This window comes from Drosophila arizonae, chromosome X, assembly GCF_054131065.1.
Source record: "Drosophila arizonae isolate 15081-1271.41 chromosome X, UAZ_ARI_1.0, whole genome shotgun sequence".
NCBI classification, from domain to species: domain Eukaryota; kingdom Metazoa; phylum Arthropoda; class Insecta; order Diptera; family Drosophilidae; genus Drosophila; species Drosophila arizonae.
Genome location: NC_142927.1, coordinates 18,843,650 through 18,869,202, shown reverse-complemented (window position 1 = coordinate 18,869,202; position 25,553 = coordinate 18,843,650). Strand labels below are relative to the sequence as shown.

The 25,553-nt window shown below is 40.7% G+C and overlaps 2 protein-coding genes across 2 annotated transcripts; both read left to right on the top strand.

Annotated features, from left to right (window-relative positions):
* Positions 1-100: 100 nt before the first annotated feature.
* Positions 101-5,221, top strand: LOC108618165 (uncharacterized). The gene is made up of 3 exons (XM_089473727.1): positions 101-453; positions 2,573-2,934; positions 4,377-5,221. Exons 1-3 carry the CDS (start codon positions 451-453, stop codon positions 5,080-5,082), a joined length of 1,071 nt encoding a protein of 356 aa, XP_089329853.1. The 5' UTR covers positions 101-450; the 3' UTR covers positions 5,083-5,221.
* A 6,087-nt stretch (positions 5,222-11,308) lies between these two features.
* LOC108618482 (uncharacterized) lies at positions 11,309-18,389 on the top strand. Its single transcript, XM_018014511.2, has 3 exons — positions 11,309-11,757; positions 15,414-15,856; positions 16,507-18,389. Exons 1-3 carry the CDS (start codon positions 11,737-11,739, stop codon positions 17,903-17,905), a joined length of 1,863 nt encoding a protein of 620 aa, XP_017870000.1. The 5' UTR covers positions 11,309-11,736; the 3' UTR covers positions 17,906-18,389.
* Positions 18,390-25,553: the final 7,164 nt, after the last annotated feature.

Below are 25,553 nucleotides of genomic sequence, written 5' to 3'. Positions count from 1 at the left end.
CTGTCGCTGTGCTGTTGCCGAGCAGCAACAATGCGTCCACTTGTTGGGCTTTGGCCATGCCTGCAGAACTGCACGGCCGTTTCTGTGTTAGCCAAGTTGGCTCTTGGTATAAAACGCACCGTTAACGCTTCGCTCTGTCGCAGTCGCAATTGCTACGCTACTTTGTTTGGTTTCGGCTTCGTTTCAAATTGCGCCGTATTTGTTTATTTGTTTTTTGTTTGTGTTTTTTGTTTGTGCTATTTCTGTTTCATTCTCTCTATCTCTCTCTCACTCTCTGGTTACTTCGCGAATGTCGGCAGTGCGTTGGAAATTTAATTTTGGTTGTTAAGGAACATCCGCTTTCAAGCATAACCAAAGTGATTGATCGCGTTTCTTTTACGACTTTGTGCTAAATAAGGCCAAAGACTTGCCAAAAATCAAAAAGCAGCTCGAATCGTGCAAAGTGCAGAAATGGTGCGTAAAGAGCTGAAGCTCAAAAGGTTTGCTAAAGTGACCCCAAAATGGGCATAGAACTTAGACTGAGTATTGAGTTAGTAAATACTGACAGGAAGTTTTTGCTTAAGTAAAGTATGTTGACTTAACGGTATACGGATAGAGCTGTTACTTCTTCAGATTTCTCTTACATATGTAATTCATAATGAATGTATGTTTAATTGTTGACGGACTTTATGTACATTGATAGAGCTGTTCCTTGAGGGAGGAGATTTCAGAACGTTTTCCCTTCCCTTTACATTACATTACATTACGTTTACTGTATGTATAATATCAATTATAATGCTTACGTAAATAATAAACGACTTCTACAAAATCCTCTTCCAGCTGACATATTCATATTTATATGTACATTATAGAGCTGTTCCTAAGTTGAGAGTTGTTTCTTTCAGCTGATATATTCTTGCGAAGATTTTGGAATATACGAGGTCTATTCAAAGTCATTTAATATGTCTCATAGTGGTATAAAATTATTAAACCATGGATTTTCATTGATTTAGATTTGCAAAGAACCAAAGAAAGCTAAAAAAAAAATCTCTTCGAGAAGTGTAGATGATTCCTCATTCATTTAGCAGATATTCCATAGGTAAACTTTAAGGCCTAGGCAATTAGCTACTTGAAGCCCTATCGCTGAAATCTGAAAACTGATCATTGGTATCAAAAACTATGCTTTCAGATACCAAATATTGCACTATCAAACAGTTAAGAACATAATATTTGTTATTACTTAGGAAAACCATATAAACCAGGCTAAGTGTAATTGTATCTAGAATCTCTTTATAGATAACCTCCAATTTGCACTGATTCTTAAAGTTAAGAGCAAAGTTCATAAGTACATCTACAGTCTTATTATAGACAACCTCCAATTTGATTTTGGATTCCTTTGATTCTTAAAGTTAAGAGCAAAGTTCATTCATCGACTGAGCATAGGTCAATTCGCCTTCGACTGAGCAATGCAATCTGTCGCTCTTAGACCGCCCAGGCTGACATTTGTGAATGACACAGAAGTATGATTGATGGCCAGGGCCCTCAGAGTACTCAGAGCTGTTCTGTGCAGGCGCGAGTTTGTCTTTTAAGTCTTTTGATTTTGCCGAGTTTTGTTTTTGTTTTTCTTTTTTGCTGCGGGCCAAACAAAGGCGCGCAAATTACGCACTTTAGCGCTGGCAATTGGCAGTCCATCAGATCCATTAGCCGAGCTGTCATTAATCAAGCTGCATTTGCATTCGCAGCGCCGGGCATGTGACCTGCGAGCGATCATTACCAGCCGCTGTGGCCAGCAAAATAATTAGAGAGCAGCGCCAAACTGGCGCACGCATCTATGATAATGCTCACGATGGCACTGACAGCTCCAACTGGCTTCGCACGCCACAGCGAATGCTGTGCAGCCGCTTCGCCAAAAATTGCAACTAGTTTTTCAAAGACTTTTGAACGGATTTTTCTGTTTCTATACTTTTTTTTTATGATCTTTTGCCTTCTTTTTTTATTTTTTTATTTTTTTTGAATGTGGCATCATTGGGTATTGCACAAAAAATGCAATTTTTGGCTGGCGAGACGAGTGCAGTTTTCGGTTCAATTCGAGACCGTCTCACGTTGAATGCAGCAGGAATGTTGCAATCGGGGCCGCTTAGAGTTGGCGTTGCGTTTGAGTGCTTCGTGACAAATGGCCGTTAGTTTGGACCAGCGATTTAGAAAGGCGCTGCTTATCAGTGGCTCTCGGCCTGGCCTTGTGCCGTTTGGCCAGCTGCTCGTCTGGCCAACTGATTGGCTGGCCACCCCCACCTATTATAGCCGTCTGTGTATTGCCAATTTCACAGTTAATATATTACTATTACTATTCGTCAAGCCGGTTGATCTCGAATCTCAATCAAATGCATCACTGGTCGCAAGTGGGCGTGGCACTGGCCACATTTCAGCGAAAGGCAGCTAGCAAAGCGTAAACCTTTCACTGCCGATTCCAAAGCCAAGCAATAAGTTATCATTCAGCAATAGCAACAATGAAGACAAACTGCGTACACCTGAGTTATTCCATGCGCCTGCTGAAAAAACCCAGCTAAACATCTTCTTTTCTCCGCCTCCACAGAGACAACTAGCTCTGCTCTGGGCTCTGCTGGCTGCGCTGACCGCGACTCAAGCAGCGCTGCAGCGCCCACCACACGGCTACGACGATGACAACACGCCACTTCAGCTGAGTCTCGAGGATCTGGAGCGCGAGCAGGAGCAGCGGCTCGACCTCAATCGTCTGCCACTGCTGCCCACGCATTACGAGTGGCATCCCAGCGTGGCGGCCAGTGTGCCGCCCAGCTACATCCACGACGCCGCCAAGCTGGAGCAGGTGGAGCGACTGCGCCAGCTGCAGCAGCAGCATCAGCAGCTGAGCGCTGGCTACGCATTGCCCGACCAGCTCTCAGGCGGCTACCTGCTGCTGCACGATGGCAATGCAATGTAAGTATGCAGGCGGCAAGAGCTTTCAAGCTTTTGGCTTGTGACCTGGGACGAAGCTCAAGTGCAGACACAAACCAGACACAAACCAGACACAAACCAGACAAGCCAAGACTGCAGCAGCTCGAAGCTTTGCAACGTTAACTTTAGTGGCTACACATAAAAGCTTTAAGCTCTAAATGATTAATACTTTGAGTTTGAAGTTTTGTAAATAGAAATATTTGCCCAAATTGCTAATTTTGCTGAGGAATCTCAGAATTTGGTGTTTAATTGGATTCGTGATTATATAATAGAAACAGAATTCATCTAGATCAATAAAGATCATAGAAATCAGATTAACCTTAGTAAACTTTGAGATTATTATACACATATGGCAGAAAACAGGTTATTGCCAATAAAATTTTGAATGCAGAATCAAAATAGATCAATATATATAATAGAAATCAGGTTGCTCAAAGTACGCTTGTTAATAGAAAATCAATAGATAGATGATAGAAAACAGAATAAAATTCATTAAATTTAAATTAGATAATTAATATAGAATATAGATAATAAAAATCAGTTTATAACATTTTGAATACATTTTAGAAGAACGAATAAAAGACTAAAATCAATAGAGATCAATAAAGATTGATGATATAACACATAATGTCATTAATTAAATTTAAAATAAATTCCAGAAAAAAACATAAAAGATTTACCAATCTAACCAGTATTTTTCAAGTTTTAAGGCTTGGTTTTTTTTTTTACAATATCTTAAGAAAACTGAAATTTGGATAGGAGTGGAGGGCCGCTCTTGCTTTATGAGTAGGCGAAATGAGGTGAGAAATAGTTGAACAGACTCTATTTAAGTGCGGAAATGTTGATTCAAGCATCCGCTGGGCATTACACACTACCAAATGCTGGAGACCATAAAGTAATAGAAATATAGTTCTTTTATTAGATATTGAAAGTGATTTGGATGTTTAAGAAAACCGCAACATTAACAAGACCAGACCATCAGATACTTGGGATTAAAAAAACACGCACACACTCACACACACACACAAGTGCCTAGTGAATTGCGGTTTTCCAGCTCTTGTCGGCAGCCAAATTGCCTGTTTGTCAATTGAATTGGCGAATTGGCTGAAAATGAGCGAAAATTGCAGTGTTAATCGAATGCCCTTAAAGACACATTTAGGCGAATGCAGCCAGCCAATCTGCGATAGATAGCTCTTGGCCTGTGGGTGGGTGTTGAAACGGTCAGTTTCACTCACGACTGCAGCCGGCGTTGGCTTCCGACAAATGGCAGCATCGATTGCCATAATAAGTAGCAGAGATTAGATAAACGCGGCTCGTTAAGTCACGTCTTGCTGGCTCTCTCACACACACTTTCTCTCTCTCACTCTCTCTCTCTCTCTCACTCTCTCTCTCTCTCTCTCACTCTCTCTCTCTCTCGCTCGCAGCTCACCCACGTCCGCGTCGACGGCAGCAACGCCAACAACAACAGCCGCAACGAAGACGCAAACGCGATTTCTACAGCCCATTGTGCCCTTTGATCTGGACCTGCAGCTTCAGCTAAATGGCGTGCAATATCTGAATGGCAATGCGCTGCCAGCTCCCACCACCACAGTGCTGCCACGCCCCATACCCAGACCCGTACCACGTCCGCTGCGACCGCCCTACGCTTTCTTGCAGCAGCAGCACCACCACCACCTGGCAGCGCCGTCGCAGCGCCCCAGCCTCAGTTCGTCAGTGCTGCTGCCGCAGTCCAAGCAGTTCGCCTATGCCCCCGTGGGCCAGCGCAATTATGCGCCCGGCACCCGCATACCGCTGCCCTATCCGCCCAGTTTTGTCAGCATTACGACGCGACGGCCAGCGTCTGGGTACGCAGGCAGCTACTCGAAGCCCTTCCGGCCATCGCAGCCAGATCTGACCCCGGATCTGTTCGCCGGACGTGACTCCAAGTCGCTGCTGGACTCCTACATACCCAGCTGGGAGGTGCTGCGTCTGTACCAGCAGCACCAAACGCCGCGGCCATTCCAGAGCCACACGCTGGCCTACGCTGTGCCCATCCAGCGAGTCTTCAAGCGCGACTCCCAGCCACAGACGGTGCCGGAGCGCAGCCGCATTGTCAAAAAGTCCCTGGACAAGCAGCTGGCGCCACATTAGCTTGTATTAGCGAATGCAACTATGTATAATTTTTATTTTGTTTTATTTTTTTTTAAATTTTTTATTTGTTATAATATATGTTTGTATTATTTATTCAGTGAAGCTCAATAAAATTTTGTTACTATTTTTATGTAGACTAGAAAATGTTATATATACATATATTTATTTTGATATACTCTGTGGCCTTTGCTATTAGATGACATTCCAATCACTTAACCAAGTTATTTTAAATAAATGCCGTAAAAATATATGGCTGAATGGGAGGACAGATTGCAGCTCATCGTCGTATATTGTTGATTCATCATTTATTATATTCATCATGTTTCTCCCACCAAGGGCACGTTTTCGCCAAGTCAGCGTTGCTTATGATACGTATTATGCGATTTCGTAGATTTCTATTCCAAATCTCCAAATTTAGTGCAATTTTTATTTTATTTTAATTTTTGCATTTTAACTTTTTTATTTTTTGTTTTTTTATTATAAATTGAAAGTTTGTTGCCAATTACAAAATCTTGTCTTCTTCGTTCACACATTCGTTGCGAAATATAAAATATCAAATTATATTGCATATGATAAGTAACGTTGGTAGTCATATATTTTAACTTGTTTATTAATTATGTCATACACCAAGAGGTGTTGTTGTATTTATTTTTTTTTTGTTTTTTTTTTTTTTTTTTTTTTTTTTTTTAGTTAGTTTCTTAGGTACTATTTCTTTGTCATATACCTACATATAATAGTATACATATATCAGTGATAGTAAATGAAAGTCGAAGCAGATAATCAAGTAAAATTATATTCTGTTGGCTCCTAATAAATATATTTAAGAAGAAAAAAAAACACTATGCTAATATGAATTTGATAGAGCTCCAATGTATGTAAGTATGTATGAGAGGACTGCATTGCTTCACTCACCACATACATCAAATGGAATGGAATGGAATGAAATCGAATTAAGCTGAGTGACTAAAGGATACACTTTTATTTGTAATTTTTTATTAAGAAATTATATTTAATTATTAAAATTGATTTTTTATGATAAAAATCAAAAATAATTATTACAGAGCAATTTTTATATAAAAATCAAATCATAACTCTTATCTTTGATTTTATAATAAAAAAAAAAAAAAATAAGAGTTATGATTTGATTTCTATTATAAAAATTGTTCTGTAATAATTATTTTTGATTTTTATCATAAAAATCAATTTTAATAATTAAACATATCTTTTTTTTTATTTATCAAAAAATAATAATTATTTTTTAATTTTTTGCTATAAAAATTATAATTGTTACGGTCCCTGGTATTGATTAATATTTTTTAGACAGTTGCATGGAAGGCAAATGCATTTCCTTAAACTCTCTATCACACTCACACTCTCTCTCTCTCACTCTCTTTATCCTTCTCCCTCTCACTCATTCTCTCTTTAGTAGCCATTTGAAGCAAGCTCAGTACATCTATCACAAACGAACTTTCAGCTTATCAAATCTGAGCAAATGCAATGCCAATTTTAATATACACACATACATATGTGTGCATGTGAAGACGAATGTCTAGCCAACACTCACATAAGTATGTCGGAGCCGAACTCGAGTTGCTGTTGTGTGCACTTTGGTCACATAACATGCGGCAAGCGCCATGTCCAGGCCATTTAAAGCGAGGCGAAGCCAATCGAATCTGACGACAATCCAAATGGAAGATGTGCCTAGCTGTGCCCGCTGCTGATGTAATCGCGTCCATAAACCGAGGAGCCACCAATAACAAACAATTACACCGGCCGCATCGGCAGACGCCATCAAAGCTGCCAAGTTGCACGGCTGCACCCAGGTCGTCGTCGCCGTCGCCGTCGCCGTTGGCGTCGTCGCATCTCTGCGAGGCGATGCTGCAAAATTATGATTTGTATGGCAGTGTGTTTGTTTGTTGTTAGATTTGAAAGTCGGCAACTGTGCAATTTATGCAAGTAGGAAGCGTTGCACAGTCGCCGCCAACTGCAGCGGCAGCGGCAACAACAGCAGCAGCAACAGCAACAACAACAACAAAAACTGTGGCATTAAGAGGTCGCATTTTGGCTGTTAATGAAGCTGACTGCTGACTGCTGGCTGCCACTGTTGAGGGCCCAATTGTTGCATCGTCTGCTGCGGTTTGCCTGCCAACCAATTATTTACGAAAATATATATGAAGAAGGAGGATGTTCCAGCTGCCCAGCTTCCGCTCATCAGCTCTTTAAAGACCATGTTTATAATAACCAGGTAGTTAACTGGACTGACTGTGGCATTAGCATTGCCCTCGTACCGCCGTCATTTCCTGCTTTTAGCACACTCAACTTCTCGTTAATATCGATAGACAATCGGCCATGAAACCTTTCTCTGCGCTTCTCATAATGGAAATCTCCCTGCTAAGAAGAACTCTACATGCCTCAGCTCTTATTGTCGACCATGCATATTCCTCCCTAAAGCTTCCTTAACTTGTCCCATTATCAGATACCTACTACAAGATAATTATAATTATACAAACTCTATGCCGTTTGGAGCTGGTAAGACAAAGAGTCTTCCCCTTTTTTTTTTCTCTCATTCGAAATTCGTGTGTATAGCAAGTAGGAGCCCGCAGCCATGTAGACAAGACTCTACTTAAAATGTAAATGTACTTTCCAATCATGTGATATAAGTGTTCCTCGCTATCAAAATAGCATTTAAGCTACCATCTAAATTGCCCGGTTTCAACAGGCCACAGCACAGGCCGAGTGAAACGGGTTTTTGCCGCGCAACTAACCCATTATCTTTTCCAAACCCAGCTAATTTGCAGCTAATTGAATTACTTAGTTAACAAAGTGTTCGACATTTAGTGAAACTAACTACTTGAAATGGGCGTCCATTTGCAAAGCTTCGCTTTCGCAGTATTTATGTGCGTCACTTGGCGAATTTCGTAGCTCGCAATTATTTTAATTTAGATTGCTGACGGACGGGACGAGCAATGCATAACAACAATTTCTTGACTATTTATTAGAGTTGCCTGGCGGGCAACTGAACAAATCGACAAATGGACAAATGGCTAGACGCCTCTAGACACAATCTATGTATCTCGTTTGACCTTGCGCTGCCCAAGGGCCCGCTCCAGATGCTCCGTACTATTCAAATGCATGCCCATCAGCATAATAGGGAACTCACCTTCGGATCGTATCGAATCGAATCAAATGCAGGTCGATTGTTGTCGCTGTACAATAAAAACTTATTTTTCCTCTAATTTATTATGTTATTTATATTATTTATTTGTACACCCTACTTCAATGGGGTATATACGCTGTGACATTGCATGGGCGTGGCAGATTACAGAAAATATACATATATGAGCTGGCTCGATCGACTTCGACTTCGATTCGACTTTCTATAGACTTCGCTATTTTAATTTGTAATATTCATAAATATACGTCTAATACAAATAGAGATTGGGTTTACGACGAGTTGAAATTATAGCTAAGAAATAGAGAGGTAAATTCGAATCAATCAAGCCGATTAGAGAATTCGTCTCTTGAGCCATTTACAGTGAGTCACATTCATATATCCCCCTTTTTTACTGTATGTGCCCAGAAAGTTAGGGCAACTACTAGTCGCCATTGGCGATCGTCGAGTTCCTTTTGGCTGCTGACTAGCGGTTTAAGCTGCATGGACAAAGCCCACGTTAACCTTCTGCAAATGGGCGAGTAAGCTGCATTATCATTGCCGATTATTATGACATTTCGTATTATTACAAGGGAGCGACGACGACGACGAGCGCATCTCCGGCCAAGTGGTAAAAGCACAATAAATAATCGTGGTAATCATAATAATGATAAAAGTGACGCCTCGCTTCATCTGGCCGACTCACTGATATCGCTGTGGGCCATGCGGGGCTTACTTGATGGCTATGTGGCAACAGGGCAGCCCACTTGCTTGCTGGCCAACATCTCAATTGCTGTTTATTTGCCTATCGGGGCGATCAGGGCGAACGCCAACTGAAATTAAAAAGCTCGAAAAGAGCGAAAAATATATATATATATATTTATTTATATATAAATGAAATAAAAATAAGCAGCTAAAACACCAAATTTCGGACAATGCAACCGATTGGCGATTGTTGATTGCGACGGGGCGCGTGATATTCGTATCTCATCTTTTTTTTAATTTATTTGAGTTTTTCTCTTTCTTTTTACTCTTTTAAAATATTTTGTTGCTTTTATCGTTATCGCGTTGAGCTGTTGTTGCTCTTCTTTTGCCTTTTTTTTTTTTAGTGTTTTTGTTGTTGTTTTTGCTGCTGATGTTGTTTTGGTCAAATTGGATTACAAAACTGACAAAAACAGTTGAATGTTTGCATTTAGCCGCCTTTGTTATGCCATTTCTTTTTTCACACACAAACCCGAGCCACCGGACCCAAATCCAAATGCAAATCTCGAATATCCCAAGCCCCAGCCACAGCCCAAGCCGTAGCCCAATCCCAGATCTCTTAATGCGCCAATTAAATTGCCACTTTACTTGTGGAGCAGCCGAGCGAAGATCGCGGCTCGGATGTGCATGGCGCTGCCGCCGCAATTGTCTTTATGCAAATGACATTTCGATCGGCGCTTATTTTTTTCATTTTCATTTTCATTTTATTTTATATTTATTTATTTGTGGGGGGCTTTGTGACGAACTCCGTCGCGCTGGGCTGCCTTTGTGCCAGGCATAGAGATTGTAATGGCCAAAAATAATAAGCATAAAATGTATTCATCTAAAATGAAAGGTATCCCAGATCGAGCATCGAGCATCGAGCGTTGCGCCACGTTTTTTTATGACTTTGAACTTGAACTGGGCGAACAAATGTTTATCTTTCTAAAAAAGAAATTTCGTAAAATGAAAGGCAGGGAAATAATGGACAAGGTCACTCGGGCAATTCTAGTTATGGTTATTCGGATGATAGGAGATGTTTAGCAATGTCTATTTCAATAGACGCCCGAATGCATAATTACTTTTTCGTGAATTGGGTAATTAATTAATAAATGAGGGAATTACTTACTCTTATTTATGTTAGTATTTAATTTATAAAAAAAAAAAGAAAAAAAATAGAAGTCAATATTTTTTACGTGGCCAAATTCCAAATTTTAATAATCGTTTGAGCTGCAGCATCTTTGCTGAGCTGATCATTAAGAATTATATCTAATTGGAGCATTCTTCTGGCAAATTCTTCTTACATTCCTTAACTTATTGCTCTTGCCATGGTCTCCCACAGAGAGAAAGTTTTAAGAGCTGTAATATATTAAGAAGTTTTAAGCAGAAACTCAAAGTGTTGGATCTAATAGAAAGATCTTCTTATAAGGCTTTGATGCTCGCTCCTGCCTGCCGTATACGTAACGTTTTATGATATACTTTTTGTTCATTTTGATTTATCTATTATTTTTATTATTTATTTTATTTTATTTTTTGCAAAATAACAAATTTCAATTAAAATATTCAATAAAAATTATTTTAAAAATGTTTATTAGTATTTTTTAATTATTTAGTTATCTTTAGCATATTTTATGAAAATTAACATAATTTAAATTAATATATGTATATATAAAATTTACGCTAGTAAATTTAGATTATTATCAAACAATTTTTGAAATCATGGAATGTCTATTGATATACATCCGAAAAACCATTAATAGTTAATATTCAGCACACAACTCTAGGAAATATTCAATCCATTTCATATTTCTCGTCTCATCCATTAGAGACTATATATTCGTTCATTAACTTTACGTTGGTTGCATTGGCCGCCTTTGCTGCTATTAAGTCGAAGACTAGGTTTTTCATATGCCAGTGACATGGTATTTATATATAGTAACAATATATATCTTTGCAAATGGTAGGTATCATGTTAGCCGTTTTGTGGCTAAAAGAACTTGGCAAAAAGAGAAAAAAGAGGAGAAAAAGTGTAACGTAAAACAAGTATTTTAACATTGAAACGAATCTGAAAATTTGTTTATTATTGCATTTGCTTATTGTTGCAGCCGCGTATGGCAGCAACCTACACCTTCATACACACACACGCACACACACACATACACGTGCGGTGTCATTGCTGGTGAACTCGTATGCTGCTCGTTCCGCACGTTCCCGCTGGCTGACTGACTGGCCAAGTGACTTGGACTTGCTGCAACGAAGACGTTGCTACTGCTGCTGCTGCTGCTGCTGCTGCGGCGGCGGCTGTGGCTGGGCATAAAAACCAAGCGCTTCGCCAGCGCCAGCCACAGTTAGTCGCGCGAGTTTTGAACGCCGCAACCAACGTCGAGCGCTGGCACCCAACGATCAAGTTTCCCACAATTTTCCAGCACCTTGTTGCCTTTATTTTTTTTTTCTGTTTTCTTAAAGAGTGCGATCTCGGGTTTTCTTCTTTTTTTTCTGTTTTGCTTGCACTTAGCCAGTGTAACTGTGCGCAAAAAGTAATTAAAACGAGAAACTAGTGAAGCAAATACAATCCATAAGAAACGAGCTGATACACAGATACAGTTACAGATACAGATACAGATACAGATACACCTATACATCAGCATCCACATCAACATTAACATCAGCATCTGCTCGTGCTCAAAGTGTTTTGTGTGAAAAATTAATATTTAAATGTGCATTGTCTGAAGTCAAATACGAGCAAAACATCTTTGGAAACAATGAGATTAGCATTGATATTGGTACGTATTATACGAGCAGGAAACCCCAGCCCATCCACACTTACATAATGCGGAAGCATCAGAGCCCAGCCCAGACCAGCCCAGACCAGCCCAGCCCATTGGCAAACCCTTACTAATTGACGAGCAACCAGACTCAATATTTGGCTATGAAACATCAACAATTGTTGTTATTTGTTGTTCAGCTTTCCTTAGAAGCGTGTGTGTGTCTGTGTGTGCGAAAGTGTAGTTGTAGGCGTGTCTGACGCCCACCCACAACGCTTCCTGCCATTCCGGTGCTGTCATCCCGTTGGCTGCTCAATTCATTTGCATGCCAGCCACTGAGCCGGCTTGGCCAGCTGCAAGATATATTTCACCGTTGTCTAACGAGGGGGGCGCTGCACATGCGGGGCAATGCCACGTAATGACTGTCATAGAAAGTGCTCACAGTGGGAGTTTACAGCTCACTGTGTCTGTCTTAGTGTGTGTGTGTCTCTGTGTGTGTGTGTGTGGCCAGTTCATGGCACTTACATAGCTCAGCCGGTCTGTGGTGCCAGTTCACTGATCCTGCCACAGTCGCCACCCCAACAACAAATTGGCCATTCAAGTTGTTTATGTTACACAAATACATGATTTGGCTCTTTCAGATAAACAAAGAGATTACCAAAAGTTATAGCTAGTCAAAGTTATATAGTTATAGCTAGTCATATTACAATCGAACAATTTTGTATTTGTGTCTCTTATTTGCATTTTGCAATATGAAAAATAATTAATTTAAACCAAAAACTCGGACAGCAAAGATTTGCCACGATAATATATCATATCTATAATATTGCATAATTTTTTTAAAATTATTTTTCTATGACAGCTGGTAAATTGATAAACAAAATAAATAATAATAATATATCATAATGCTGCCAAAAGAAATATAAATTAATCTGCTTCATAGCCATATATGTCGACTTAAATCTATCAATTTGATAGGCTTCTACGCCTTAAGATGTCTCCACGCAGCATCATTTCCGCTGCAATAATAATACAACAACAACAACACAATTCCATTTTCAACTCGTCAAATCAGCCAAATATAATCTCAATGCTTGGCTGACCTTTTAACCTCTTGAGCTGTGCACGTTGTCCGCCCTTGCCCTTGTCTTTTAAGCGGCAATTTTTGTTTTCGAGTTGGCTAAAACGCCTGCGGTTCTGGCCTCGCCAACAGCAACGGCAACAGCTTAGCCACATCTGCCACACGCCGTCACGCTCGAGCCATCAGATAGTTCCAGCTGCAGTGCTCATATCTATGCGCTAATTGGCCCCAGTCGTGGGCTATCAACGTTTATTAAGCAGATCTGCCAACTGGACTGGATTGGATTGCCAAACTAACTTGGCCGCAAACTGTATTTACGCAAATGCGACAGCATTTTTTAGAGTCTATCAGTGTGTCTCTGTGTTTGTGTGTGTGTGTGTGTGTGTGGCAGGCAGAACTCGTTTTGGTGTTGCGATTACATAAAGTACTCATAGCTGAGGAAGAGGCTTTAGCTCAGGCTCAGGACTTCGCTTTGATGTCTGCTCTGGCGGCTGCCTAACAATTTGCTTGATTGTTGTTTAATTTACATTTTATAGTTATGCTTTTTCTCTTTTTGTGTGTTTTATGCCTTTTGTTGCATCACGGAGCAGCAGCGGCTAACGGTTAAAACAGCAACAAACCTGAACTCAGCTGAGGCTAATTTGCACGCGTTGCGTAGCGCCAGCAGCAATAATTTCTTTTCGCTCTCTGCGCGACGGCTTAGCTAGAGATGGACGTGTAGCACGATAGCGCCGCTCACGACTCACGCCCCTTGCATGCCAAAAGGCATTTGAGTATTGGTGGCATTCCACACATAGCTCGATGGAATTTCCCGTGCTACACAATGTTCTGCCTGAGCTGTTTGACACAAGCTCGTTGTCACATTCTGCAAAGTGAAAGGCAGCAGCAACAACAACAACAACAACAACAACAGCAGCAGCAGCAATAGTCGCATTAATTTAATTAAATTATTGCACAAACATTTGTTTTGTTTTTTTGTAATTTTCTTGCCACCAAAAGTAAATCAATGCTGGCCAGGCTGACAGGCGGCAAAGGGGGAGGGGGAGCGGGCCAGCTGGGAGGGGGGGGGCGGTGGGCAGTGTGTGGCTGCTGCTGGACGCATTATATAAAAGCGGGTAACAAACATAACAACAAAGATCACATAAATTCGCATGTTAGCGAAACTCGTCGACTTCCTCACCAGCGACCGCCCGCCCCCTCCAGCCATAAACGTGCCCCAGCCACAATGCCTAGCATTTGACAGAAATTATTTCTGCTCGTTTTTTTTTTTTTTTTTTTGTCTCTATTTTTTTGAGTATCTTTATTTTTTGTGTAGCTGTTGTTGTTGAGTCGCAGGTGCGCCCGTGCAGCAGGTGAACGAAAGCCAGCTAAACAGTCTTCCTGCTTAAAGCAGCAGCAACAACAACAACAACACACACACACGCACGCAAACAATTACAAAATGAGCAATAGTAAAATGTCGGCAAGGCACTGAGCGCTATTAAATCGTGTATCTTGAGTCCGGGCGGCTTTCAGTTGGCACACTGTCCCAGTTTCGAATTTATCGTTGCCGTAATTGAGTGACAAAATGCAATTAAAAACTGTGAGTATTATGGCGCACGGACAGTCAGGGGCTTAAGCACATGCAAAGTGTTGAAATGCTGCCACGAAATAGTTATTAAAGTTGCCAAGAATAAACAAAGCAGAGTTAAAGAGTCACGATGCTATGCGACACAGCCATGAAAACTACTGGAAAAAGTTGGTTAATAAACGAGTCGAGGCGTGTAAGAAAATCAAGTCATATGAATGTAAATGTTAAGAAATTATCTATCAAAAATATTCAATTTACATATAGCACATAAATCTTATGATAAGAAGATATATATACTTAGTTCCCTTTCAATACACGATGCATGTCAACTCACAAAGAGTTATTTATGATGTAAGCCAAGAGCTTATATAATGCGGCATAACAAAAGACTAAGGACACGAACTTGACAAAAAAAACAGCAAGGCCTAAGCCAAAGCTTTTACAACTGCCAATTGTTCAGCTCAACAATATTGTATATTACATACATACAGATACAAATAAACATACATACATACATATGCAGCTGATGCTGCAAAACAAAAGACTTAGGACACGAACTTGGCAAAATGTTTTTCCTGCTGAAACTCAGGCTGCAGCCGGACTTCTTCATCGGGCACATTCACTTTATTGAATCGACAACGACGAAATGTCAGATGTGAAATACGTGCGTCTCTGTATATGTGTGTGAGCTGTAAAAGTGTTTTGTTGATTTTTATTACTGGTGCTCAAAGAGTCGCTTTGATTTTTAATGATTTTAGCTGGTTGGGTTTTTGTATCGAGACCATTCGATAGCCGAGAGCACAAAAACAAAAGAGCTTTTGGCGCAATAGCAGCCACAGCATTCGATTGTCTAGCTGGCGCCTCACCTTGAGCCCAAAGCGGAGACAAAGGTGGCGGCAAACAAAAGCCCCAGCATCGCCGAGTCTCTACACACTCTCCGGCTGTGTGGCTCTGCTCCCTCTAGCCCAGAGCACATGCATTGAATCTTTTAACAGTTTCGCATCCTTCGATTTGCCATTGCAGTGTACGCTATGCGCTGGACTGTGCTTGGCCAGCGCCCTGGGCCAGCCAGAGACGCCGACGAAGTCTTCAGCCAGCGGCTATCCGAAGAAGGTGACGACCCTGAAGAAGCGACCAACCAAGACGCCCGCCACCACAACGCTGACCTCCTCAGCCGCCCAGACGGGCAGCAGCGCAGCCACAACGAAGCCGAGCAAGCCACGCGTCAAGATCGCCAGCAAGACGACGGCAACGACCAAGCCACCTTCGCTGACAGCCAGCTTTGGCAATTTGCCCGCTGATGATCTGGAGTTCATCAAGGAGCTGGACAAACAGTTCAAGCTGCACGGCAACAAGATCAAGATCAAAGTGGAGCGTGAGAATACGACCAGCAGCAGCACCAGCAGCAGCAGCGGCGGCGGCGGCGGCGGCAAGAACAGCAAGCGCACCATCGACGGCGAACTGGGGTCAGTGACTGCTCGAATCTAGACACAATTTGTGTTGGGGCTGTATGGAACCAGTTTGCCAGACTCTTAGGTGCTACTGCTCCAGTGGAACTAGGAAGAGATGTAGAGTCTTGCCTTCGAAAGGCAGTTGAGCTAGGCTTATAGAGCGAAGGCAGGGTGTAAAACCAGATGAAAAACTTCATATTCAAATTTTTCTTTAGGGCTTTTTTTTGCTCATGAAAATTAAGGTGGAAAATTATTAGATGGAAGCTTTACATAATACATACATTTAAATTGAATTCATTGCAAAGTATTTTCCTTGGGCATTTTTTCCATTTAAAATTCAACTACGTATATAATATTTTATAATTCAAAATGCATTCCAATTTCAACAATAACTCAATCAGAGTCTAGACTATTTATTAACTGTGGCCTTGCGGCTCTCATAGCAATCTTCTATCGATAGCAAAGAATGGAATGCAGGTTGCAATTATTTACAATTAAAGTCACCTTCCCACTTCCGCAACTTGCAGTTGCAGATTCAATGGCTAAAAGAGAACGTAAACGGGTATTTAAATCAGCTGCCAAGAATTCAACTGGAACTGATTTGAAGACTCGAATGGTTATTGTCTGATATACTAAAACTCTGTCTACTCTGTCTCTCTCCACAGCTATGGCTATGCGCATCAGGGATACGACTATACGCCGCCCAAGTTCATGTTCTACCCGTACTCGCAGCATGATATACCCGCGACGGAGTCGCCCGATATTTACACTGGCTACTCGTCCGCGGAGTACGAACAGCCGGGCACGACTCAGGCACAGCAGCAGCCCATCCAGCATCAGCAGGTGACCAGCGTGACCATTGAGCCCTCCTATTCCTACGAACTGAAGCCGCAGACCAGCTACGAAACACGCCAGCCGAGCGCTGAGCAGCACGTGCATGCGGAGCAGCCGCAGATCGATTTGCCACAGCCGCACCAGGAGACCAGTGGGGCGGGCGGAGACTACCAGGAGCCCGTAATTGTGCTGCGCATACCCGGCCCGGCCAAATATGCGGCACATCTGCAGGCACTGCTGCAGCAATACCTGGAGATACGCGCTGCCCAGTATCTGCAGCTGCTGCAGGAGGCGGAGCAGCGGAAGCAGCATCAGGCCGAGGAGTTGGCGCCGCAGGCCTACGCCGCGCCCGAGCAGCACGACCCGGCCCACTATCATCCGGACGTCAGCTACGCGCATCAGGTAGCCGCCACGCCTCCGCCCATACAGTACGCGCCTATTGATGATGTCTACCAGAGCTACAAAGGCCGCCATCAGCAGATGGCCCAGGCACCGCAGTACGAGCCGCCCGCCCCCGAGAGCTACTATGCGCCCAGCGCCTACCAGCAGCAGCAGCCGCAGTACTACTACGCCCAGCCGCAGCAGCAGACGCAGTACGAGAGCAGCTATCAGCCACAGCTCTATCTGATTGCCATGGCACCGCAGACGCAATACGCTGAGCCCTCCGAGCCAGCGCATCATCAGCAGCAGCAGCAGCAACACCAGCAGCAACAGCAGCCCATATATGTGCCGGAGCAGGATCCACCAACGGCGCCCGAAGCAGAGCCGACTGGCCACGATCACGAGCTGCCCATCACCGAGAACAACCCGCGGCCCACACACACCAAGGTCATCTTCAACTCGCAGAGCAACGGGGCCGACTACTCCTCGAACATGTACTCGCTGCCCTCCATTCGGCCATACGCAAAGGAGCAACAGCAGCAGCAGCATCAGCAGCAGCACTCGCAGCAGCAGGCGGAGAGTGGCCACACAGATGTGGCCACCACGGCCGCCGACTATCAGCCATCCCATGAGGCCGCCGAGCCCGTGAGCATCACACAGCCTCCCTACAACTACCACGCCCACGGCCTGAAGATGGCGCTCCAGCAGCGCCAGGGCAAGCGGGCTACCAAGCCGGATCACGCTCCCGACCCCCAGCTGCAGCAGATACGCGAATATGTGCGCGAGAAGCTGGGCGCCGAGATGGGCTCAGCCGTGGAGTACAAGACGACGCAGCTGCTGGAGGGTTAACCCAGCTCAACTCGACTCGATTCGACTCGACTCAGCAGCTATTGCAGCTATTTGTTAATATTATTGTATAAAAATGCATCGCTCTCGTATGTTTGTTGTTGTCGAAAGAAAACTATCATTAGTATTTATTTTACGTGCTTGGCCCCGGCTTGCCCAACCAGCAAGCCAGCCGGGCAATCGGTTCAGCTCCAAAGGAGACGGCGAGAGGCAGCTCCTTGTCTGATCTTCATCAAATTCGAATTCATCTTCTTTTGCTGCATCTTCATGCTCATGCCAGTTGTTTTATTATTGCAAACCCATTTCATTAATTGTTTTATTATTATTGTTTTTTGTTTTTTTTTTGTTTTTTTTTTTTTTAGTTCTCCCTTTGTGTATTGCTAACAACAACAAATCGTGTTAAATATGTGCAATAATTAGCTTGTAATGATGAAATGTGCTTTTGAATTTATATATATTTGCACGAATAAAAATAATGTGAAACAAAGGAATCCGGTCTCTTTTTATACCCTGAACCCATTAAAAATGGGAAATCTGGGTATAATGGCTTTGTGAAAAAGTATGTAACAAGCAGAAGCAATCATCGCAGAGCCCATATAATCTTGATCACGGCGATGAGCTGGGTCGATATAGCCATGTCCGTCTGAGCGTCCGTCCATCAGTCTGTCCGTCCGTCCATATGAACGCCTAGATCTCGGAAGTTATAAGAGCTAGAGAGCTGAAATTTTGCATGTAGACTCGTGTATACTATACGCAGTGCAAGCTTATTTCGATAACTCATCCGATAACTTTTTTATCGAGTATAATTCTCATAATATTACCCGCACTGCAGCGCAGCCCAAGCACAGTCGCTGCCTACCACGCAGTTAGCAGAGCGCATGGTTATGCATGCGTGAGGGTGCATGTGTTTCAAAAGAAGTGCAGAATGAGTAGAATATCAGCTTAGAGGGTTCAGGGTATCTCCTAGTCGAGCAGTCGTGAGGGATCAGTGACATTTTGTCCGATCCAGTATTACTCCAAGATATTTGGCATCATTCGCCTACGGCACTGGATCCCCCTCCGAGAACACGGCTGGCAGCGTTTTCCGCCTCAGGGTGTAGCAAACATTGCATTATATACGACTTATCGTATGAAATATGTCATGATCTGGTGATTCTCCAAGCGCTACTCTATTGCATACTTATTCTATGATTTCAACATGGTACGCCCTAGTTAATCATATGTCCTCTTCTTTCCAATATCAGCGGATGTGTCCAACTTGAAGCATTACATCTTGCTATACTATCATATATATTTCATAAATTCAACAGATAATTTAAGAGAGTAATTCCTAGTCCAGCTAGTCCGGTTAGGAATATTGTATACATCATCTTAATAGAGCCGTGTTCCGCGACTGATGACAACAAAGTCTCCCCAATTTCAGCATTCGCCTACCATGCCCCACCTTTTCAGCAATTCAAGCATTGCTCAACTTATTTGATCAACTAGATACTCATCATACAGGGTATCGCCCAGTCTGGCGACACACCTGTATTGCATGCACAGACTTTTTCGATATTGCAGCGTCGCCTAAAAGCATGCCACACGTTTGTCGCACTGCATGTGGCAAGCATGTGTGGCAGTTGCATCGCTGGCGCATTTAACACATATTTAATGCGGAATATTCAGCGTTAAATTCAAGTATCTTATGCAATTTGCAACGAGCACCCGGAAGGCACGCATGAAACCAATAAAACTCAACACACAATAATATCAATTGAAAATTAATTCGGCATTCATTTTTATTTCCATTTTTTTGAGTGGATCGTTTGCATTGCTGCGGTGTTAAATGCCAACAAAGTTTTAAATGCATGTTACACACAAAAAATACAAAATACGAAATACAAATTTCAGCAGCTTGTGGCCAGACACGCAAATCAGCTGCCGAAACCAACAGGAAATACAAAATACCAAAAAAAAAAAAAAAAATGCAACGAAATTTAAGTAAGCAAACGAATCAAAGTTTCGCATGCACAGCAATAGGAGCTTTTCAGTGTGTGCTTCATTTCAAGTGTGACCGTTTGCTGAACCAAATTGTTAAGGTATGGAATGCTAGATGAGCATTGAGAGTATTCCACTTAGCTTCAGTGATGTTGATGATGATCATTATTCAATTTGTCTTGAACTTAGTGCAGTGGGAGAGGACCAAAAATACTTGACGCTTTTTCTATACTATTCTGCAATATACGAAGCTTATCAGATGTTGAGGATATTGATAATCCCTTCAGCCCTCTCCTGTTGTTATTGGTGGCAAGTATAGCTGCGAGCTGGATGCGTTGCCAGTCGTATTTGAAGTCCATTGAAAACCGCGTCGCAGTCCCCATGGATGCCCACACTCTAAAGGAAAATTGAGAAACTTATCGCCTAGTAAATAATAAATATATTTTGTAGTAAACTTTTATCATCCAGTAGAGCTTTCTGCAATTCAGCTTTTCATACTTTTCTCACCTAAGTCTACACTCTTTATTCTAATATTAATTTAGTTTGACATGCGCTTACTTTGAGACTATTATTTAAACTATTATTGTCTGTCTGTGCCACAGTCCAAGTATCTGCCACCTAATCGAGATGTCTTTGCCATTAATCCTATACATATATTTTTTCAGATTCTATTGCTTAAGCTTTATTTAACGGAGTTGCCTAGATGGTAAAAATATCCACATATTTAGATTCATTTACAGTTTTACTTCGCAAAAGTTGTAGCTAAGAGCAACAGCAAGGGACAACTAAAATGGTTCGGTGTTTTTTCTATATTTTTGTTACAAATATTTTATTATTTTTTCTACATTTTATATAAAAATTTTCATAGCTCATATATTATAATAAAAAAAAAAAAAAAAAAAAAAAAAAAAAAAAAAAAAATCTGCATTTTTTTTTTTTAATTTGTATTTTTTTAAATATGTAGTTTTATTTTATTTTATTTTTTATTTTAGTCTAATTTTTGCATATTCAAAACATATTTTCTCATTTTTCTTACATTTATCTATTTTTTTCACACTTAAGCAAATAAAATTGCATACCAAAATAATCCATATCTATATATATTCCATAATCCGCATAATTTTTAAACATAGCTAGAGTAAGGTTTGCTCTCATTTTAGTTCACATTATAAAGCACTGATATAACTATATTTGGTCTTCTTTTAATTAGCTGAGCTCTGGTCAACTTTCACCCACTTCGATGGGTGATTTCTGTGCATTGTTCGCGGCGCCTGCTCAGCCTGTTGCCACATGGCTTAAATGAGTTTACGTAAAAGCCAAGTATGTAAGCAAACAATTAGCATAATCAGCTGCCGTAATGGACGGCAAATTGTACCAATTTTTATAATTTTTGCCATGCAAATGCGGCAACGTCTGCGGCTGTAGCTGTGGCTGCATCCCGACTTTCCAGTCGACGAAACATTATTGAAGCAAAAATACCCACTCGAAATGCGCAACATTTGCGGCAGGAGGCGACAGCAACTTCCGCGCACGCGAAATTTGTTGCACTTCCAGATGTCTATCGGGCAGATGCAACTGCAATTCCAATAGCCGTTCAATGCGTTACAATGCAATGCAACCCAGCTGGCTGGCTGGCTAACTGGCTAACTGGTCTCTTCGCATGCCAAGCACACGGTGCGACGGTGCGCCGGCTCGTTCATGAAAGCAGCCGAAATTGAAAGTTTTGCTCCCAAAGTGGATCGATTGGCCATTGCCGTCACGTTGGCCACGGGCAGATGGCCAAGATATCGGCCACTGCCCAGCCCCACCCAGCCCTGCCTAGCACTGCCCAGCCCTGCCCAGCCCTCTAGACTAGCTGATTGACCAGGTGGGCAGGCGGTCAGGGCCTTGAAGTGAAATGTGGTCAATGCATCTCCCATGACTCTGTGGCATCATCATTAGCATGAGCGATGAGCACTTCCTTGGCGACAGCACTACAGACCCCAAAAGAAATGTCGAATGCTGGATACAATGATAGGCCTGCTAAAGCTCATAAACGGTATAATGATCTAAATGCTGCCATAACAATGGACCCATAAAACACTGCAACAACAACGACAACAACAGCAGCAGCAGCACCAGCAGCAGCAGCAACAGCAACAATTCACTCACTCGCTCGTCAGCAGCAGCAAATTAATAACTTAAGCGTCAGCCCGAAACACGTAACATTTTCCAACATTGTCCAAGCGTTGCAAGCGCCGCGGCTGCACAGTGGCACGAGATGTCGAAATGTTGTTCGTATAGGGAGGAATTTAAATATATTTAGGTTCTCTTACTAACATCGAAAACTTGTTTGAATAGAACAAAAATTGCAGCCTAATTGGTGTTTTTAATTGACTAATTAGCTGACAACAAAAAACAAAAAATTGATCTTAATCTTGATCTTACTTTTATGCATGTAAGACATATACAGTGCGTAACATTAATATTCGTTCTTTTTTATATTAATTGTAATAAAAAAGTGTAAATGTATTTACATATAAAGATTCAAGGCATATGTAAAAGTTAAATATTTAACATAATTAAGAAAAATTGTCTATACATACAGTGTCTAACATTAATATTCGGTTTTTTTTATTTTTCAACTTCAACCGCACATAAAACAAGTAATATAAGGTAAAATTAAAAAAATTTAAATGCTAAATTGTAGATTGAAAAATTACCTTTCCGATGAGGTGTATATCATTATAGTATATTTAATATCACTAACAAAAATTTTACATAAGCCGAAAAAAACTCAAAATTTGACGTTACTTTAATATTCGGTTTTTTCTTCATCAACTGACCTAATTCGAGTTCTATTAAAAATGGTTCACATTTAACATTTAATATGATATCCATTATAATTTTTCAATCTACAATTTAGCATTTTAAATACTTTAATTTCACCTAATATTACTTGTGTTATGGGCGGTTGAAATTGAAAAATAAAAAAATAAAAAAACGAATACTAATGTTAGACACTGTATATCATTTGACTACCATTGGATAGATTGATGGCTTCATCATTTGCCTTGCAGTATATATGTGATTTAGTAAGATGATAAGAATCCATTTTATATATTGATATAGAAAAGATTATGCCGGCATAGTCACAGGCAAATTAGACAGGCAATAAGTTATAAACAAATTTAAACAATGCGCTATCCTAAACTATTCTACTTATATGAAAATTTCATGAAATTATAGTTAACGTTTCGTAATGTACGTAAACAAGTGTAATTTACTGTAAGCACTCAGAGAGCAACTGTTTGTGTTGGTTCTCTAACGAGTTCGTTCGTGATCGGACAAACGAAGTGTCCTTACTTTTTCGCTCTATGGTTTCCCCGAAAAAAGTCTTTAAAAGTCGTTTGTATGGTATGAAATGAGAGGGTTCTGTTGTTCTTGTTATTTGAGTGAATTGAGTGTGTGCATGAGTATGTGAAAATTGAGACCGATTACATTGAGTATTTGGAGTAGACATTTGCTTACACTCTGCGCCTCATTGTGCAAACGACAATCGTATCTCTCCCGAAATGATCGTAAAAAGAACGAACAAAACCAAAAAGAACCGAAGGCTCTAGCTCAGAGCGAAAGTGTGAGCGAGAGCTATAACTAGATTAGAGCGAGAGTGAGAGCTAGGGTGTGAGAGTGAGAGAGAGAGGGAGAGCGAGCATTAAACAGTCAACTATTATATGCGAGCTATGCAAAAAAATTGACAGCAACCACTGTGCACTGTCCCCATCAACAAAGCGTCGCTGTCCGCTGCCGCTGTCGCTGCCACTGCCACTGCTGCAGTTGTTGGCGCTGTGTAGCGGCTGCATCGCATTCACGTATGTTCGCATTGGCAAGGTTGTTGATCTTCACATGTGGCATGCCCAGTTACCGTCCCGTTTTTAGTTTGCCGACATGCGAATATTGTTATTGTTTATTTATCTTTTCTTTTCTTTTTTATTTTACTTTTTACTTTTTACTCTGCTGCATTGCCAGATTGCTGAGGCTGTTAAGTGTGGCAAATGCTTTTTGCCAGAATATCAAATATAAATCAAAGCACAAACTGTCGACTGGGCGACGGGCCACAATGAACAATGAACCCATTTCAGTCAAAAGCGAAATTAATTAGCCAGCATATTTATATTGACCACTATCGAAATTGAAATCTTAAGCTCGAGTTTATACATACCTATATATATTTATATACATATATACAAATGCATACATATACAGTTAGAGCTGCTGCAGCTGCTGCTGTCCAAACAGTCTGATAAATATCCTCATAAATTTTGTGCAACTCTTTTCTCTCCGTTAATTACAATGCACTTAATCAGTGGCCATGAAGCAAATGAAACTGAAACCTTAAAGCGCACAGACCAAGCAATACAATGAAAATCCATGTTTTTCTTGCATTTTCATTTTCTTTTTCTACTGCCTCGTTGTGCTTGAGATGTGCCACGGCCAGCTGCTCCAAGCTGATTGCGCTTTTATCTGAGCAGTGCAATGCGGCTGAAAGTGTTTAATGGCTAACAGCTTGGGCTCGTTACAAGGTTTTTAGACAACATACATTTTTCGCATAACTGTAGTAGCTTTGTAATGCACAAAAGCCATAAACAGATCCTTAACTTATTACTGAAGACTTGAAGAGTTGTATATGAAAATAAGTCAGCTAATCTGATTAAAACATGACAATTATTTATTTATTTAAAATAAAGCTTATAACTTTGCATAAGTATTTTTTTATTGCAACTGTACTCTATAATCTAATCTAGACAGTTTGAACTATTTGCTTTAGAGCTAAGTCTTAGTGAAGGTAAACTCTAAGCCATGACGTCTCCAGAGACAACTACAAGCTTATTTATTCAAATACATTAACGAAACGAGTGCAACATATGTATATATTATTGAGTGTAGATAAATGTAGAGAAAATGTGTCTCAATGATATTATTGAATGATATTATTGAAAAGCCCTTTTCACTGTATTAACTGAGGATATTTATTTAATTTGTACCAAAATCAAGTCAAATATAAAAAATATAAAAATTTTTGGTAGATAATGAAAACACTATTTTAAAGAATTTTTAAAGAAATTTGAACTATAGGTAAATTATAAACAAATAGGAAAATGTTTAATGTGGAATATTAGTAAAATTAATAAAACATAATTAATATTGTAATATATTAATTATGTTTCATTTATTTTCCTAAATATAATCCTAATCCTAAATATAATTTTAGTAAATTTGCAGAATAATTTGTATAGGAATTTTCATGCAAAAATAATAGAAAAATGTGTAATTGAAAAAATAGTACATAAAATTAAATATTAGTAGAAGCAAATAAGTCCAAAATAAGAATGAATTTTTAAGCAGCTTGCCTTTCAAATTTGAACAGCATATATAGTATTAATATACAAAAAAAATACAGAAAAATAATAAATTTAAATACAGCCCATTTTAGACAAATGACAAATGCCTGACTATATTTTTTATTTATTTTATTTTTTTTTTAAGTACCAAATATATTCAAAGATGTTAAATATGTTTGAGAGCACTTCTCAGTAGTTGTAATTAAACAGCAATCAAATCGCCACTATGAAAAGTGCTTATCAGCTAACGAGCTAATAATAATTGACATTTGAGTGTGTCAGTCAGCAGG